The following is a 16,476-nucleotide window of genomic DNA, read 5'->3' as shown; positions in this document are numbered from 1 at the left end:
TAAATTCTAATATATTTTAAGATTTCTCATTATATAATTTCTAAAGAAAATTTATAAAATTTAAAGAAATTTTAAGATATTATTTTAGAAACTTTCATAAATTTAAAATATGAAAAATTCTGTAAAACATTAGGAGACATTATGAGAATTTTTTCACCTAGATTCTTTTAATTTATTATATAATGCACAAATTATTTTTTAAATTAATCTATCATTCAATGAATAATCTAGGTCCTGGCGAATACAATCCAGAAAAGACAATGCTTTTGTTGGAAAAAGCGTTGCAATTTACTTTCGGCCTTAGACCGCCCTTGCACAGATCAAACGATGTTCCAGGTAAATAATTAATCAATTCCATCTACGGTAAATATGAAATTGCATGTTATATATAAAGCATGTTAGTATAGCCTTAATTTTATTCGCGTATATTGAGATGCATGGAATACAGAATCGCAATAATTAGTTTTACAATAGATAATTGGTGTATTTCTGCTTTTCAATAATTTGACGATTTTTATTCGTACATTTTATACTCTATAAAATATTTAATGAGATGCAAATCTTTGTCAGAAATGTAATTTCACGTGAAGATATGCTATGATAAGACTATACTAAAAAAATGTAAAAAAAAAAAGAAAGAATACGACGTAAATGGTGGATAAGGTTGTTAAATAAGGAAAGAATTATAAATTCTGAGAGGAGAAGAAAATAGATTGATCAAATTTCAGCACCCAATATCTATAACATTCCTTCTGCCCTCGGCGGAACTAAAGAGGGTAATAAGAAAGCAGCACCTGCCTATTCAATATCCGGTAGGCAAAAAGTCTTTACGGACGACCGTGTTCTCGTACCTGGACCGGGTGCATACGAGTGCATTAAACCAGACACAATCAGAGTGAAAAGTCCAGCATATAGCATGAGTGCGCGTTTTTCCCTGCCCGACGATCACTCGCAGATCCCAGGACCTGGAGCACACTGCCCGGAAAAGGTATCGCGTAGCTAAAGCAAAATCTATTGTCTCTAATGCAGATTATTCAAGTTATTGTATGACTCTATTCCAAAATAAAGATATTCCTATTAAAAGAAATCATGTGCTAACTTTTTATTAATAAAACAAGTAATATATTTTCCAGATGTTCACATTATTGTTCACCCCTTGTAATTCTAATAGCGCATTGCTGGAGCTATTGCAGAGAACGAAACGTATTTTCCCAATAGGTTTTACAACTGCGTATGTCTACATTTTTCTTTGCAGTAACAACCCTACTTCTACGTCACGACTACGACAATTACATCTCGTCCTGTTTCGTTCTCTACCATAGCCCTTAGAATTGAAAAATGTAACGTAATAATATTCAATAATATATTATAATGTAATATAATGATACATAATTAATTAATGCAATTATTATTATATTTCAGGTGCTTCTCGACATTCCCCCTGCGCATACATTTGGCATTAGGCATTCACCTTATATTTGTAATTTGAAGGATGCAGTTTGTTAATTCAGCAATTAGTAATAATTAGTAATTTATCAACTAAAGCATAGTCTTTTCTATTATTTGACATGATCAATTAACAAATTTTAAGAACAATCAAGTTTTATATATTTTTCTTTTTATTTCTTTACTATATTAATTATTACTAATTCCGCAGAAAAACGTTGCTAGAATAAATAAAAATATATCATGCTTACAATTAGATATAACTATTATGTTGCACAACAAAAATTTAAATATATACGAGTTAAATATATATCGTACATTGAAATAACAAATAAATCTAAGATAATACAATATATACATAGTATGAACATTTCGATATTATTTACTTGTGTAGTAGTTAATTTCAGTCATATTTCAACTAATGTAAAGAAACTTTATGCAATATAATATGTATAAAGGAGAATATTAAGGCTTGTTTCTTTCTTTGCCAAGACAAAAAATTTCGAGATATACAAATTATAATGTTGTTGTGATATAAACGTGATAATTATATATCATATTATAAATTTAAAATAGATTCGAGTGGTGTATTATGGAGTAACATCGTGTGTGTGAATGTGGAAGAAAAAACAAATCTAAAAAACAATCAAATACAATATAACGCTCAAAAATTTCTTACAAATTATACGTGTTTAACAACATACAATTCTTGTTGCTTAATGCCCAGAATGTCTTAATATCTTAATTACAATTTTTTATCAATAAATATAATAACATTAAAATTAGTGAATTTTGTCACGATTTTTTGCATATTCTCAATAGTTCTGTTTTTTTTTCTAGTAGAATTTCTTGCATGGTTCATCTTTTCCTCTTTTTTTCTTCATGTTGGAAAAAAAGAAAACAAGAAATTCATCTACAAAAAATATTAAATATTTTCCCTTAAAATATTTAATATTTTTATTAAGCGATACACTCAATTTCATAATGGCCCTTCTTTCTTCAAGTAGCTTTAATATAATATTTAATTTAACATCTTGAAATTCTTTCATTTTGGCTAAAAAACAGACAAAACTTAACATCATCCTTTGTAAATATAAATATGACATTATATAAATATGACATTAACTCTCTTTATGAACCGTTGTCTTTCACTAACGTCATAAACCGTGGGTCTTTTTTTATGTCAGCACCACATTTCTTCTAATAAATTAGTTATGAAAAAAAAAAAGGAAAAATTTATTATTTTACATCTTTCTACTATTATATATTCTCAACGTTTTTGAACTCAAATATTATGTTGTTTTCTTCAAATATTGTGTTGTACAGCAAAATGCAAAGGAAAAACATAGAAATTTTTTAATTGTTAAAAAGAAATCATAATTTTTCAATGAGTTGAAAGAAAAAAAATTACCTAGATTCACGTTAAGGGATAATTCCTCACGAAAAAAAAAACAGTTTAGAGATGCTCGTTGAAAAAATCCTAATTATTTTGAAAAGGAAATTGTCATTTTTTTTAACACCAAAACAAAGCGATTTTTTTGAAAACAAATTTAGTTTTTAGTCAGAAAATTATTCATTTTACGTTACAAAAATATGAAATAATATTTTAATACAAAGAAATTTTATAATATTATGAAAAAATTTTTTGAGGGAGAAGATTAAAAAAAATTGTCTTTATCAATAGTTTGTACGAGCGTAGTTCCTACGTCAATTCATCAATATTAATCATACACGGTCAATAATACTGTCAATAATATTGTCAGTATTTGTTAATACTGATCATATTATTGACCGTAGTGTAGGGTCATCTTTAGAAGTTTGTAAAGAATGAATGTATGACGAACAGTTGCGTGTAAATACGTTTATTTACATACATTCGAAATGAACGGATTATTCATTACAGAAAATGCTTTATAACTCGGAAATAAATGGATTTTAGAGTATTGCTTATTAAGACCTTTCAATTTGTTTTCACGAGTACTATATATTGCTAAAATTTGGTACCATCTTTTTTGAACACCCTGTATATACAGGATATTCGGTAACAACCACATCAACTCTCATGAGCAAGTAGAGCGGACTAAACTAAGTCGGAAAGTCCTGTCATTATTTTGCAATTTTCGCAATAGTTAATAATTAATCATTAAAAATTAATATTTTGTTAAATATTGCAAAAATTGTGAGATGATAGAGAACTTTTCGGTCATTAACAGGCAACCTATATTCCTCTATAATTGCATATATATATATATACATATATACACATATATAACAACTTTATATCCATTTTTTATAAAATGATAAATTTATTATTTAAATAAAAAATTATGAGTATAAATATATAAAAATTTCAGTATAAGTACAAAACTATTTTCTGGAATAAGTTCAAGACTTCTGAGTAGTCATTACAGCCATATTAAATGGACGAAAGCTATCCTTATTCCTCTGGTAGTTAGTAAATAATCGTAAAAAGTAACAAAAAGCACATAAAGTGTTTTTATTCAATGCACATGTGTAATTCATTTTCACTTACACGTGCCTTTTCAACTATTTACTGACTATCGGGGGGGATAAGAACAGTTTTTGTCTATTTTTATAAATGTTTTAAAGAAATCTCATAATTTTGTTTTATCCTTATTCATAAGTTATTTTTATTCATAAATGGCATGATTAATAAAAATTAACGTGTCACTTCTCACTTCTGACGTTACGATTCTATATGGCTATGGTGACTCTTAAGTCTTTTTATTATAATAGTCTCTCTCATGAGTCTTTCACTATCATTTTATACAGCGTCCAGTCATAAAATATATCCATTTGCTTTATAAAATAATTGATTCGGATTTATATATTAAGATATCTACTTACATTCAAGCATCAAATTGTTTCACATAAAAAAAAACTGCTAATATTCTTCTCATAAACACAGTCTCCTGAAATCCATGTTGACAATACTTCGAGTTTTTCATCAAGTAATATGAAATCAGCGTCGGCCCCAAAATTCAGAACACCTTTGTAAGAATCGATACCGAGAGTTCTCGCGGGATGTAAAGTCGCCGCTTCTAAAGCCTCAACTACTGTGCAACCTACATCAAACAATTGCTACTTGTATAAGTGTTACTTTAAATATAATGATTTACGACTTTACGACTTTATTATTAGTATAATTTAATTTACCTGTAGCTTCTTTAAAGTGCCTCACACATTTGGAAAGCTCGGTTATGCTACCACAGAGAGTATTTGTTTCAGCAATATATGCGCATCCTTTACGTATCTCTATTTTAAACTGTCCTAATTGATGGATTCCCTCTTCTAGACCCAACGCTGATATCGCATCAGTTACAAGCACCAGACCTACAAATTTTTACAGTTCAATTTTATTAAAATTGTAACGACACATTATAAAATAAGAAAGTATAGATGCATATAGTAAAATAGCGAACCTTCGGGATGCGTTCTATGAGCGATCCGCAATGCCGCAGGATGAGTATGAATCCCATCGGCGATTATGCCAAAATGAATGATTCTTTCAGGCGGGATTTGGTCGGATGTTAACAGACCAACCAATCCTGGATCTCTATGATGAAACTATAATTGAAAAATACTATATATAAAAGATTTCTAAAAAATATAAATCGGCTGTTTAATTTAAAAAACTGTGAGAGAAAGAGAGAGAGCGAACAAAGGTAATCATATTTTAGTATTATTGACGCTGAATACGATTCCGAATTTACGAAATCTCTATCACATCACAATTAAATAAAAAATTATGATTAAAATTGTAGGACTATTTTAGTTTATTATGTCAAATATTTTTTATTACAACATTTATCAGATTTAGCGGCGTCTTAATAAGTTCGAATAACGTAATTCAAAAAATATTTTTAATATTTGATAGTCTATGTCGCAACTATATGTGTGTGATAAACCTTATACTAATTATTAATATCTTATTAACCATAATCGATAAACAATTTCTTTAAACTAAAAATACAATATATTTAATTTTGATCGTAATAAAACTTCTGCAACAAATATTATAGTTATAATATAACAAAATATGCTAAAGTAAGTCCTTCTCTCTTGCAACAGTAATTATAAATTTTTACAAAAAATGACATGATAGAATTATTTGATAAACGAGATCATTTCCAGCATCTAGAAAACTAGGAAATAATTAACTTTCGTTCCTTGTGCACAAAAGTAATTTTTAAACAGTATCATATATCTATTTTACAACTCACAGGCAACATGGCATTGAATAAATGAGTGATAAATGATGCTCCATGTTTAACTGCTTTTTCACCTTCATTTAAATTTGCAATAGAATGTCCTAGAAGATACAAATAGCCATACAAATTCAGTTAAGAAGAAATTTTATAACAATCGGTGAAATTTAATGCATATAAATTATAAGAATTAAAATATAGAACTTCAAAATAAGAAATCTTTACAATTACACTTAATTATAGCATAAAAGTACATTAACATTGAGAGCTATTAAAACTTTAACTTACCAAGAGATACTTTAATATTTCTTCTATATAACTCTTCGATAACAGATATAGCATTCGATATTTCAGGTGCTAATGTAAACATGCACACATTGTCTAGATCACCATACATATCAGTTACTGATTTAAATCCCTATTAGAAAATATATATAAATATAGCACAATATATTGATTATTTTATAAATTTACTCAGAATAGATATTACCTGTTCAAATTTTCTGATATAATGTTCTGGATGGGCACCTTTTTTGTTTGGACTAATAAATGGTCCTTCTATATGAACACCCAGCACACCAGCACCATGACTACCTCCATTTCGTTTCTTTATTTTTGGTAAGATTTTGTGGTATATCTCGGTGGGAGATGTAACCAATGTAGGGCAAAAGGATGTTACTCCATGTTCCAACAATCCCTTTGCTACTTTAGCAATGCCTTCTTCCACATTATCATTACATGAAAAATCTATACCAAATCCTCCTGACAAATAAATACAGATATTAGATCATCAATTTATTTATATAGAAGTATAAAATTATAAGATTCTTATTAAATTATAACATCTACATTAATTGTAATAATTTATGATTTCTTTCACATTTGATAGAATATTTTTAATCCTATTGTTCTCTCTCTATTTTATAATCTATACAAATTATTAATTTTTTGTTTAACAAAAGTAATAAAAGATATGTACGTGTGAAAAATCTCTAGTTTTACTCAAGTAAAGTATATGTTGTACAAAAGAATTTATTTGATTTAATACCATTAATCTGCACATCAATATATCCTGGTGAGATCAAAGAGCCGCCACAATCTATTCTAACATCTGGCTTGATTTTCTCATCATAGAAAATCTTCTCCGGATTCACTATCTTTCCATCTCGCACCCATAGATCCTCTGTCTCAATCCTGCTGTCACGCAAGATCTTGCAATTGCAAAATTGCTTCAGTACTCCTTTATTGTCTCGTAGCATGTTCAATGATTGCATGATTGAAAATAACCCTGAGTCACCTTAATTTCATAAATAAGAACCTTATCTGTATATCCAAAGCAGTATCAACAGTTATCAATTATGTGCATTCACGATATCACGTTGCTAAAACGACTTACTAGCATTTAGGTCACTAAAATGGCGATTGTTGGACGAAAGTACAAGTGACGATTCTCAACCAAAGATCCATCTTGATAAGAAAATTAGATCACTAATGAAGTCAATCAACTATGCTATCAGTTGTGAGAGCATAAAAAAAATCTATTGTTATTGGAAACTTAAGATAACATGTAACTTATAATATATATTATAATACATCTTTTTTTACTACAATAAATTCTACATTATTTTTGTAACTATTTCTTATATTTAAAAATATATATACACACAAAACGTTAAAATTCATATAATTTTAACTTCTTTCAAACTTGCACCTTAAATTGATGGTTTCTTTAATTAAACAATATTAACATAAATATTTAAAAAATATATTAATATCCCTCCATCTGTATCATGGCCATAGAGTCTTGTGGGTCTTTCAAAAAACAGTCAAAAATTTCAAGTAGTTGTAGCCGGCTACTCATAATATAAAGATTAAAAAGAAGCAGATTAAATTTTGGGATGAAAAATAGGCTCGAAATACGGTTTCGAAAAATACATACGTTACTACATAGTGGAAGAGATCAAGATGCGCTCGACCTCGAGACGAATTTCGCATGGTCTGCGCAGATACCAATGCGGCCATTTAAACATTTGCATCACGGTAATTTTGAAGTAACATGTCGAGGGTTATCCACGAGAATTTCTATACCGACGAGATACCATTCAAAACTGTTGATTTTATAGAAGTTCGCGTTACTGTAAAAATTTAAGTTATTAAGAGTAAAAAAGAAACTAATAATATAATACTAATTTTATGATTTATTAGAGTATCCTGACATAGCTGACGTGCGCCTAATTTAAATAACCGCGGCAACATGACGGATAAGATGTCACTGATGTTAGTTGTTAGAAAATGTTTGCCACATATATGCGTAATAGCGCATCCGAGTTTCTTCCATCATACATACCTGCACAACGAGAGCGAGTGAGAAACGATCAAGAACTCAAGACCAATCTTGGATTTGAGAATCGATTCGTCGATTTAATTGGAGCTTAAGAATCGATCTGGAAAATCGAGAATCGAAGGTAAAAGAATCGATTTTCTAAAAAATCGATCTTGGATCGAACATCCCTACCAGCGATCCTGGGCGTAAGGAGGAAGCAAATTGGAGGTGTTAATTAGGTGTTTTTCTCTCTGTTAACGAAAAGTCGTGTTTCACATTCTATAGTTTTTCTCAGACGAGAATTTACGCCAAGTACTATCCAAGTAAGCAATCAAGTAATAAGAGTTTTTTTCAGATAAATAAACGTTAAATTAGTTCTGTTTAGATTAGCAAGAGGTTTGGTTAACCTTAAATATTTTATGTTGCTGACGTTTGATTTTATATATATATATATTGCATGAGAGACTTTATTTCCTTTCAATGTTTTTCAGACAATGGATGCATTTGGCGACAATTTTGTCAACGAACCTGATGTAGATCCAGCTGCAGAGTTCTTGGCAAGGGAGCAGGATCAGTTAGCTGGTTTAGAAGATGACATTACACCGATGGCTGTAACTCTGGCTGCAGCAGGTCAAACTGAAGGTAAACACATGTCTATATGTATAAATAATAAGTAGAAAATATTTCTATAATTTAGATACATATTGTTTATTTTGTATTGTATACATTTGAATCTATCTGATTCATTTATATTATATGCATCTATATACCATAAACCTCCAAAGGATGGCCTAAAGATGTTCAGAGGACATCCCTATATCTTCTGAGTCTTAAGGATGTTCTTAGAATGTCTTTCGGATAAAGTATGCTATATAGGTGCAAATACAAAAATTATAAATAATAAATAATATTTAATAAATAATACATAAATAATATTTTATAGATGAGCTATCTGGAAAATTTGGAAATTTGAAAGTTGGTCCAGGAGGTGACGCTGAAGGCAGTTTTGAAATCGTAGATACCATTGGGCAGTCTGTAGAAGGACAAGTATCGGTAGCATCAGGTATAAAATTAATTATTTTATAACATCTTTATCTTAAAAATAGTTATGGCTATAACACACAAAACCCAGATACATCATAAAACATGAAATATGTAAATAAGATTTTTCTTTGGAAATTTGCTCGCAAATTCTTCGTTTAGGAAATATTGCGACTTTTTAAGTTATGGAACTATAGGTATAAGTAATCTTGGTTTGCCTTTTTTATTGCTTTACAATAATCAAAGTAATTATTAGATGTTTCGTTCAAAATAATGGCCTCCAACCCTAAGACAATAACTTTATGATTTTTATATATTCTTATATACATAGAACCAGCACCTCCTCCACCAGTTAAGGAGGAACCTGAAAAGATTAAAAAGTGGAGGGAAGAACAAAAAGCACGTCTTGAAGAAAAAGGTAACGCAATTTTATTGTAAAAATATTTTAGGAATGTATAATTAATAAGCGTGCAAATTTTTTAGATACAGAAGAAGAGAAAAAGAAAGAGGAATGGAGAGAAGCTGCAAAGAAAGAATTAGAAGAATGGTATAGGCATCATGCAGAAGCTATTAATAAAACGAAGACTACTAACAGGTAATTTTACTAATCTTTTATCTTCTTTCTTCTTGTACACTTTTATTTCGTAAAAAAATTGACAATCTAAAAAACTGAACTAAATTATCTGAATTAAAATAACTGAACTAAATTGTGATTGCTAATTAGAATATTTTATGACCATCTATTAAACATACTTAACAAGGCTTGTATCCCTAATAACAACGTAATATTTCCATTTAAAAAGATAATATATTAAAAATGTAAAATATTATTAAGAGATATAATTAATGTTGGACTAAGTTATTATATCATTTGACTTACAATTAGTCAAGTACAAATAATATGGATTAGTCCATTATTATGCTATGTATAGATTTTTTAAGTTTTTAATTGTGTTATTTCCGTTTCGCTTCTTAGGGAGTCAGCCAAGTAAGTTAAAATATCTTTATACGCATGAAAACATGCATTGCATTACATTTATGTGTTATTTAACACGAATTGCTTTGCAAACTCTGAGACTAGGGCTGCTTTTGGCGCTCACGCGTTGTAAGCTTCATTCTATTTTTCTCATTCATTACATGGAAAGATAGAAAGAAGCTTACAGCAAGTGAGCGCAAAATACAAACGCAGTCCTAGTCTCATAATATCCAAACTAAATGCAACCTATATTGCCTATTGAATGTAAATCAGGTATAAACTACAGTTCTCTCCCTCCTCCCTTTCTATCTATCTTCCCCTCTCTCTCATACACGTACTATATATCATATGGCTTCTTAGAGTCACTTCGAGATTGCACTAAATGATGTTGCTTAATAAGTTATTTTCAAAAAGAGTATCTATATTTTATAATACTCATAAACTGATTAAGTTAAATGCACTTTATTTCTTGAATGCTGTTAATGATAAATTGCCTCTATTGCCTTTCGTATTAAAACTATTTCTATAAGTCGAAAGAAAGAAAAGCTTATTAATTAAGCATTATTTGCTTACGCACAATATGAATACTATAAAGAATTGTGATTGCGTAACTCTTACATCAAGCTTAATAGCTACAAGTTACACTTGTGTCCGTATCACATAGTATCAAAATATAATTTTTTTTTAAATCTTTTTCTCAAGGCTCTACGATATATTAATGAAATAGAAATATCACTTAATTTCTCATTTCTTTACATTACTAACTGATACACAATGCATGATTTGGCATTGATTTAATGCATATTTCTTCACGAATAGGAATGCGGAAAAGCAATTTGTCGCCGAGGCAGATGAGGTTGAACCAGGCACTGAGTGGGAGCGCATCGCCAAACTTTGCGAATTCAATCCAAAATCGTCCCGCACTTCCAAGGACGTTTCCCGGATGCGTTCGATCATTTTGCAATTAAAACAGACACCGCCCACTCCCATTAACGCTTGATTACATTAAACAAGTTATCGTCGCAATTAAATCTTGAGAATATAAATTACAATAAACAAGAAAAACTATGATTAAAAAATGATATAATGTACGTCGTGATTACGACAATATTAACAAAAGCAAAATTCACATATGTTCTGTTAAATAAGTAATATTATTATATATAATAAAAGTTATTAATAATAAATACATTATAAAGTATGAATAAAAACATGCATTTTTTTTTTGCTTAAGATATGATGGAGAGACAAAACTTGAGGAAATCGGCGATTGTATTTTTTAATAATGAGTATTTATTATAATTATAGACAATGAACAATAAAAAGAAGTTATGCTAATTTTAAAAACTTGAGCACGAAGGCTTCTAGTTACGAGTCTCTGTAAAAGTATCTCAAAATATATCCTCTTATCTTACCTCGAATATTAGATTTGCTTATCCAATAATATTGTGCAAAAAAGGTTCATATCTGGAGACACAGTAGTGTCTCAGCGCTATATATTTTACGCGACATTAACACAGTTTAAAACTTTTTGAGGTCAGAGAGTTGCGTCAACATCAATTAGTTAACTTCAGGTAAATTAGTTTTTTTTCTTTGTTAATATAGAATAAGAAACAATCCAACTGTTAATCTAAAATTTGGCGATTCAGACTCTTGAGATTACACTTTGTTCAACGAGAGTTTTATCATCGTTTGCGCATAGAAGGCGACATAGTGGACAAAGTGTAGATGTATTCTGTATCGTATATGTAAACACAGCACATTTCAGTATGAGCTTAGAAAATTGTGCGGGTGAAATAATCTCAACATCCTCACTTTGCTTACTATGTTGTCTCCTATGCGCGAAAAGTAGTAAATCTATTGAACAGCATAGATATTTAATTTGTAAATAGTTTTTTCCTGAGGGATGTCTTGTTGAATCTGTAAATTAGAAAAAAAAGATTTATGTATTAACATGAAACTGACATTACAAACAATGTCATAGCTTTTATCGATAAAGTACAATTCATTAAAAAAATAAAATAAAATTTAGTGCAATATTATATACTTGTAAGGATCATGTTTCATAGCTAGCTGCATGTCATGTCGCCAACGGTAAATATAAGGATATGTATCAGGACAAATCGTAGATGAAAGTGCAGTGTAAACAGCATAATCTAATTTCGTTGGTGAAGACCTAAAAACATCAACAATGATATGAAATATATTCGTTTTTGTGTAAAAAATAATGAAAGAAATTTGTTTACCCTTCGATAAATATTAAAGGACCTTCTTCTGCATCTTGCATATCATCATCAAAATCGTCTTGAACAAGTTCTGGCGAGGATGGAGGTGTAAAAAATTCTAAACTATCTGAAAGATAAACAGTTAACATTAATTGGATTATAATAAAAAAAAATTAAAAACGGATTCAGACAATAAAAGAAATAAAGAATAATAGATTTCAACCTACCAGAAACCGAATATACCGGAATGCACGGATAGAATGAAATCTGTTATTCCTTGTTCCTTATTTCTTTCATTATATCTGAGTCCTGGGATATCATAATTTCACAGGAGAAAGAAGATATAGACATAAGATTTAGAAAAATTAGATTCTATAGAGAAACTAAACATGTGATACCTGTATCTTCTTCATTATTATCAATTTCAGTAGTTAATGAGCACATCTTTAATTTATCACAAACGTATTCTATGTCGTTGGCGTCTATTTTTTTTGGCGTCTGTTGGCAACTTATTGGTTCACCTTCACAATTTGCTAGTGCATAAACATTATTAATCGGATTTATCTAAAAAATATAAACATTAAAAGAATTAATTAATGTAAACATTAAAAACGTATTATTGAACAGATTTTTATACCATCGAATAAAATAATTGTTCCTTATTCTTAAATCTTTCCTCCAAATATCTTTCAAGTTTCATTAATCCATCGTCGCTCCGAAAATCAACAAAATCTTTCAAAAATGGCCAATACTCTTTCCAAAGCACTTGATATTCTTCAGCAAGATCTCTAGAAAATATATATCAAAAGAAAACAGATTATTAATAAAGGAAAGGAATCGCTCGTATTTGTAAAGCAAAATAATAAGAATGAGACAAAGAAGATCGAGATGTAAATATAAAATAATTGTTTAAATAAATATAAAATATTATAAACGATGAAACGTTTCGACCTTACGTAGTCTTCATCGGCCAATTTCTTGAAAAATATTGAAAGTAATATAACCAAAGAATTTTAAATGCGGATAGTAAGCAATGAAATATTATTCTTACAATGTATTATATAATTTAATATTTAAATTCAATATTAAATTATTAAATATGTAAAATTGAGTCTATAAATAATAGAGAGATATAGTAGTTTATCAAAAATATAATTAATTAACAAGACTGATTTAGAGATTGATTTAGAGATTGACAGGTTTTACAAGTATCTATTGTATCTACCTTAAATGCCAATAGTCAAAAAATTATTATACTATATATTATTTTATTAATACTACTTAATTATCAATATCTTATACTATGTACTTATACTATACATCATTATAGTTGTTCATCTCAATGGCTGATAAAAATTAAATAAGGTCGAAACGTTACATCTTTTATATTTATTAAAGAAATCATTTTATATTCACATCTCAATCTTGCTCATGACCTAATTATTCTTATATTGTTGTGACCAGATTTTGAAACCAAATTATTTTTTTCTACTTTTATTTTAATAAATAAGGTATAATAAAAGATAATATGAAATTATCATTTATTTATCTACTGATTTTTATGACCTACATTGAGCAACATAATAAGAATAAATTATCTTAATTGTAACAATTGCAATTTTCTGAATATTTTCTGAAAATATCTAACACACACATATATACATTGCAAATATATTAATATTATCAGTTAATATGTAGTAATAAATTTTACGTAATTAAATTTTAAATAATAAATTTTAGATTTATAATGTATACATACCTTCCAACACGTTCCAATCCTTTTTCTGTATCTTGCAACCTTAGAACTATACTAGGACTATTCATAATACCAGGTGCGTCGCCTTGTCCCTTTTTAGGAGTAACACGTGGTGGCGTTTTCCACTTTTTTCGAAATTCTGCTGCCTGTGTTTTAGTCATTGGACCGGCAAATGCTCTTACTTCTACATGAGGACTGATAGGATCTTTGTTCAAATTCTGAAAATAGTAAAAACAATAAAAATAACAAAAGAGTTCTATTCTTTACACGACTAATATAATATATCCGTGTTTTTTTCCAAGATTTTGCTCATGCAAATGTATACTTACAAGCGGATTATTTGGCGAAAACGGTTCTCCGATGATAGGTGGACATGCATTACCTTCTGTTCTTAATACAGGTACATAGAATTGATCTTCTAGCAACATACGTATCTCGCGCTTTAGAGCTTCATCTTCCTCACGTTTTCTATTGCATATTATCTATAATCAGGAGCTTATATATAAGATGTCTCCGAGAACGATATCTTAATTTTGCAAAGATGCGAATTATAACACTAAATAAAGAATTTATTTGAAACGTACATCTATAGGCATCTGTTCATACTTATTTTTCAAGGTTTTAATACATTGGGAGTAGGAAACAAGAACCCGAACGACATCTTTAAAGCCAAATTTAACAGCAAAATGTAATGGGGTCTCATTGAGTCCTTTGTCTGGTGTATTTAAATATAAATCCTGCATAATCTGTTCAAGATTCAGGTATGTTTTACATTTATCTTCCCCATAATGCCGTTGCATAAATTTGGGATCCCCGACGGTATTTAATAAGAATTCGCACATTTTTGGTTTACCTTTTTTCGCTGCTATATGTAAAGCATTATATCGAGAGCCCATCTAAAAATATAAGTGTTTTCTATATTAAAAAAAAATATATATATATGTTTGTTACATAATTCTATGCATTAATTCTAATATGAAATTATAATTTCATTTTGTGTGGTAAATATATTTATTGTATAATTTTATATTAGAATTTTATTGATTTAATAATGACACAATAACAATGAAAATCAACAGAAATATTGATTACATGTAAAAATATAATTCTGTATCTATTTGCATATACAAATAAAAGTATTTACACTCTTGATATTTAAACATTAGGATAAAAAAATAAGATAGTAAAATATAAAGAAATTTGGTTGTAAGTTACATATTTACCTGCAAAAGAGCAGGCGTATCCCCGCTACTAATTAGATATCTTGGATTTTCCCATACAATATTCTTCACAGCCTTTACATCCCCATTCTCAATTAACCATTTAAAAGCTATTAAATCCTGGGTGCTTGGTGCTCTAAAATTATTGGATTGTTCTTGTGCTACAGTAGCTGTCACAGGTTGATTGGAAGAAGATTGTTTGTATCCAGTTGTTGCATATGCTACAGCATCAGAATGATTCTTAAAACTTTTCAAACGGCCTTTTTTATACCTGTTTATCACTTTTAAAGCATCCTGCATTTTGAGATAAACATGAAGAGTTTCTGTAAGAAGGAATCATAATATTAATAATAGTAATAATTATTTAGTCCTACGATTTCACCACTGCATTCTCTTTCTTAATAAAATTGGCACGATTAAAAGCAGACCTGTGCGCAATGTGTCTATTTAATAATCTACAAAAATAATTAGTGACTCGGCGTTAATTACCTTCTCCATCCGATTGGTCTTTGTATTCCAATGGAATGTACACGGCATGATACGTCTCAACCGGCAGGTTAGGTTGAAAGTCGCACACGTTCTCGCCCTCGTTCGTCGTATTCGCCTCGTCCTCAGGATTCTCTTTGACATTTAGTAGATTAACGATGGACTCGCGAGACGTTGGTATCATGGTAAATCTGATTATCTCGGCACTTCCTACACCGATCACATCATCACATGTTCATCAGGGATGACATTTGCCGCAAAACAAAGTGTCGGAATAGGCGGTCAACTATATATATATATATATATATATAGCGACAGCTCTTCATTCAATTCGTTAAAACTACAGCAATTTCTTCGTGAGAAAAACTACAAGGAAAAATCACACTGCAGCAGTAATCTTTTCCTGAAGACAACAGCTTCCGCGATTTAACGAAAAACAAGATACGTATGTATATACATACGAGATGTAACAGACGTCTTTGCTATTTAGAAGTCGAACGATGGTTGAACAACGACGTCAACGTCGGGGACGAATACAAATAATCGATGAATCGATGTTCGAGTCCTTTTCGAGGCATTATGTAACTTTTTTCCCTAGGAAAACGAACTTTACTTCTAGGGATTTTTGTAACGAAAATGTTGCGTCAAATGAACGCATTCTTTTAAGCCAAGCATTCCTATTGGCCGCTTGAGATATTACTTCGACAAACATTATCGTCGAATTATCGGCTTAGGCCGTCTTTCTTGCTTTATTTTCTCGCGTACCGTAGTCGA

The 16,476-nt window shown here is 29.6% G+C and overlaps 5 protein-coding genes across 13 annotated transcripts in view; 2 read left to right on the top strand and 3 right to left on the bottom strand.

The window, feature by feature from the left end:
- LOC108752275 (nucleoporin NUP2-like) overlaps nucleotides 1–1,556 on the top strand; it is a 19,775-nt gene extending 18,219 nt beyond the window's left edge. For 3 of the 7 annotated variants that reach the window (XM_018493006.1, XM_018493022.1, XM_018493014.1), the window contains 3 exons: nucleotides 232–336; nucleotides 729–988; nucleotides 1,423–1,555. In XM_018493006.1, the coding sequence (XP_018348508.1) occupies nucleotides 232–336; nucleotides 729–988; nucleotides 1,423–1,506 (449 nt within the window). In that variant the 3' untranslated portion in view covers nucleotides 1,507–1,555. Of the gene's footprint in view, nucleotides 1–231; nucleotides 337–728; nucleotides 989–1,255; nucleotides 1,341–1,422 lie in introns of all 7 variants that reach the window. The other 4 variants (XM_018492992.1, XM_018492982.1, XR_001939550.1 and 1 more) reach the window with 3 other exon arrangements.
- LOC108752237 (transient receptor potential cation channel protein painless-like) overlaps nucleotides 1–4,328 on the bottom strand; it is a 24,126-nt gene extending 19,798 nt beyond the window's left edge. Inside the window, exon 1 of the mRNA XM_018492933.1 lies at nucleotides 4,315–4,328. Coding sequence (XP_018348435.1) covers nucleotides 4,315–4,324 — 10 coding nt within the window. The 5' untranslated portion in view covers nucleotides 4,325–4,328. The remainder of the gene's footprint in view (nucleotides 1–4,314) is intronic.
- LOC108752310 (N-acetylglucosamine-6-phosphate deacetylase) lies at nucleotides 3,837–8,098 on the bottom strand. Its single transcript, XM_018493066.1, has 10 exons — nucleotides 8,023–8,098; nucleotides 7,615–7,810; nucleotides 7,072–7,142; nucleotides 6,724–6,972; nucleotides 6,166–6,437; nucleotides 5,964–6,093; nucleotides 5,691–5,779; nucleotides 4,890–5,034; nucleotides 4,624–4,800; nucleotides 3,837–4,532 (listed from the first exon to the last, which is right to left on the bottom strand). The coding sequence occupies exons 4-10, from the start codon at nucleotides 6,947–6,949 to the stop codon at nucleotides 4,324–4,326; spliced, it is 1,248 nt and encodes a 415-aa protein (XP_018348568.1). The 5' UTR covers nucleotides 6,950–6,972; nucleotides 7,072–7,142; nucleotides 7,615–7,810; nucleotides 8,023–8,098; the 3' UTR covers nucleotides 3,837–4,323.
- Nucleotides 8,099–8,197: 99 nt separating this feature from the next.
- LOC108752317 (clathrin light chain) lies at nucleotides 8,198–11,144 on the top strand. 2 transcript variants are annotated; one of them, XM_018493080.1, is made up of 7 exons: nucleotides 8,198–8,321; nucleotides 8,490–8,640; nucleotides 8,942–9,061; nucleotides 9,371–9,457; nucleotides 9,523–9,634; nucleotides 10,016–10,027; nucleotides 10,835–11,144. In XM_018493080.1, the coding sequence occupies exons 2-7, from the start codon at nucleotides 8,493–8,495 to the stop codon at nucleotides 11,013–11,015; spliced, it is 660 nt and encodes a 219-aa protein (XP_018348582.1). In that variant the 5' UTR covers nucleotides 8,198–8,321; nucleotides 8,490–8,492; the 3' UTR covers nucleotides 11,016–11,144. The 2 variants fall into 2 exon arrangements, with proteins under 2 accessions (XP_018348582.1, XP_018348592.1); XM_018493090.1 differs by lacking the exon at nucleotides 10,016–10,027 and having other exon boundaries at nucleotides 8,202–8,321.
- Nucleotides 11,145–11,622: 478 nt separating this feature from the next.
- On the bottom strand, nucleotides 11,623–16,185 carry LOC108752302 (ankyrin repeat and LEM domain-containing protein 2). Of its 2 annotated transcripts, XM_018493044.1 has the most exons (10): nucleotides 15,706–16,185; nucleotides 15,220–15,539; nucleotides 14,581–14,892; nucleotides 14,326–14,478; nucleotides 14,000–14,214; nucleotides 12,878–13,028; nucleotides 12,639–12,804; nucleotides 12,262–12,367; nucleotides 12,063–12,191; nucleotides 11,623–11,935 (listed from the first exon to the last, which is right to left on the bottom strand). In XM_018493044.1, the coding sequence occupies exons 1-10, from the start codon at nucleotides 15,884–15,886 to the stop codon at nucleotides 11,893–11,895; spliced, it is 1,776 nt and encodes a 591-aa protein (XP_018348546.1). In that variant the 5' UTR covers nucleotides 15,887–16,185; the 3' UTR covers nucleotides 11,623–11,892. The 2 variants fall into 2 exon arrangements, with proteins under 2 accessions (XP_018348546.1, XP_018348555.1); XM_018493053.1 differs by lacking the exons at nucleotides 11,623–11,935; nucleotides 12,063–12,191 and adding an exon at nucleotides 12,468–12,549 and having other exon boundaries at nucleotides 12,292–12,367.
- Between the last annotated feature and the right edge of the window lie 291 nt (nucleotides 16,186–16,476).

Source organism: Trachymyrmex septentrionalis, unplaced genomic scaffold (genome assembly GCF_001594115.1).
Source record: "Trachymyrmex septentrionalis isolate Tsep2-gDNA-1 unplaced genomic scaffold, Tsep1.0 scaffold112, whole genome shotgun sequence".
Classification (NCBI taxonomy): Eukaryota; Metazoa; Arthropoda; class Insecta; order Hymenoptera; family Formicidae; genus Trachymyrmex; species Trachymyrmex septentrionalis.
Note: the sequence above shows the minus strand (reverse complement) of the source record. Positions and strands in the feature narration are given on the sequence as shown.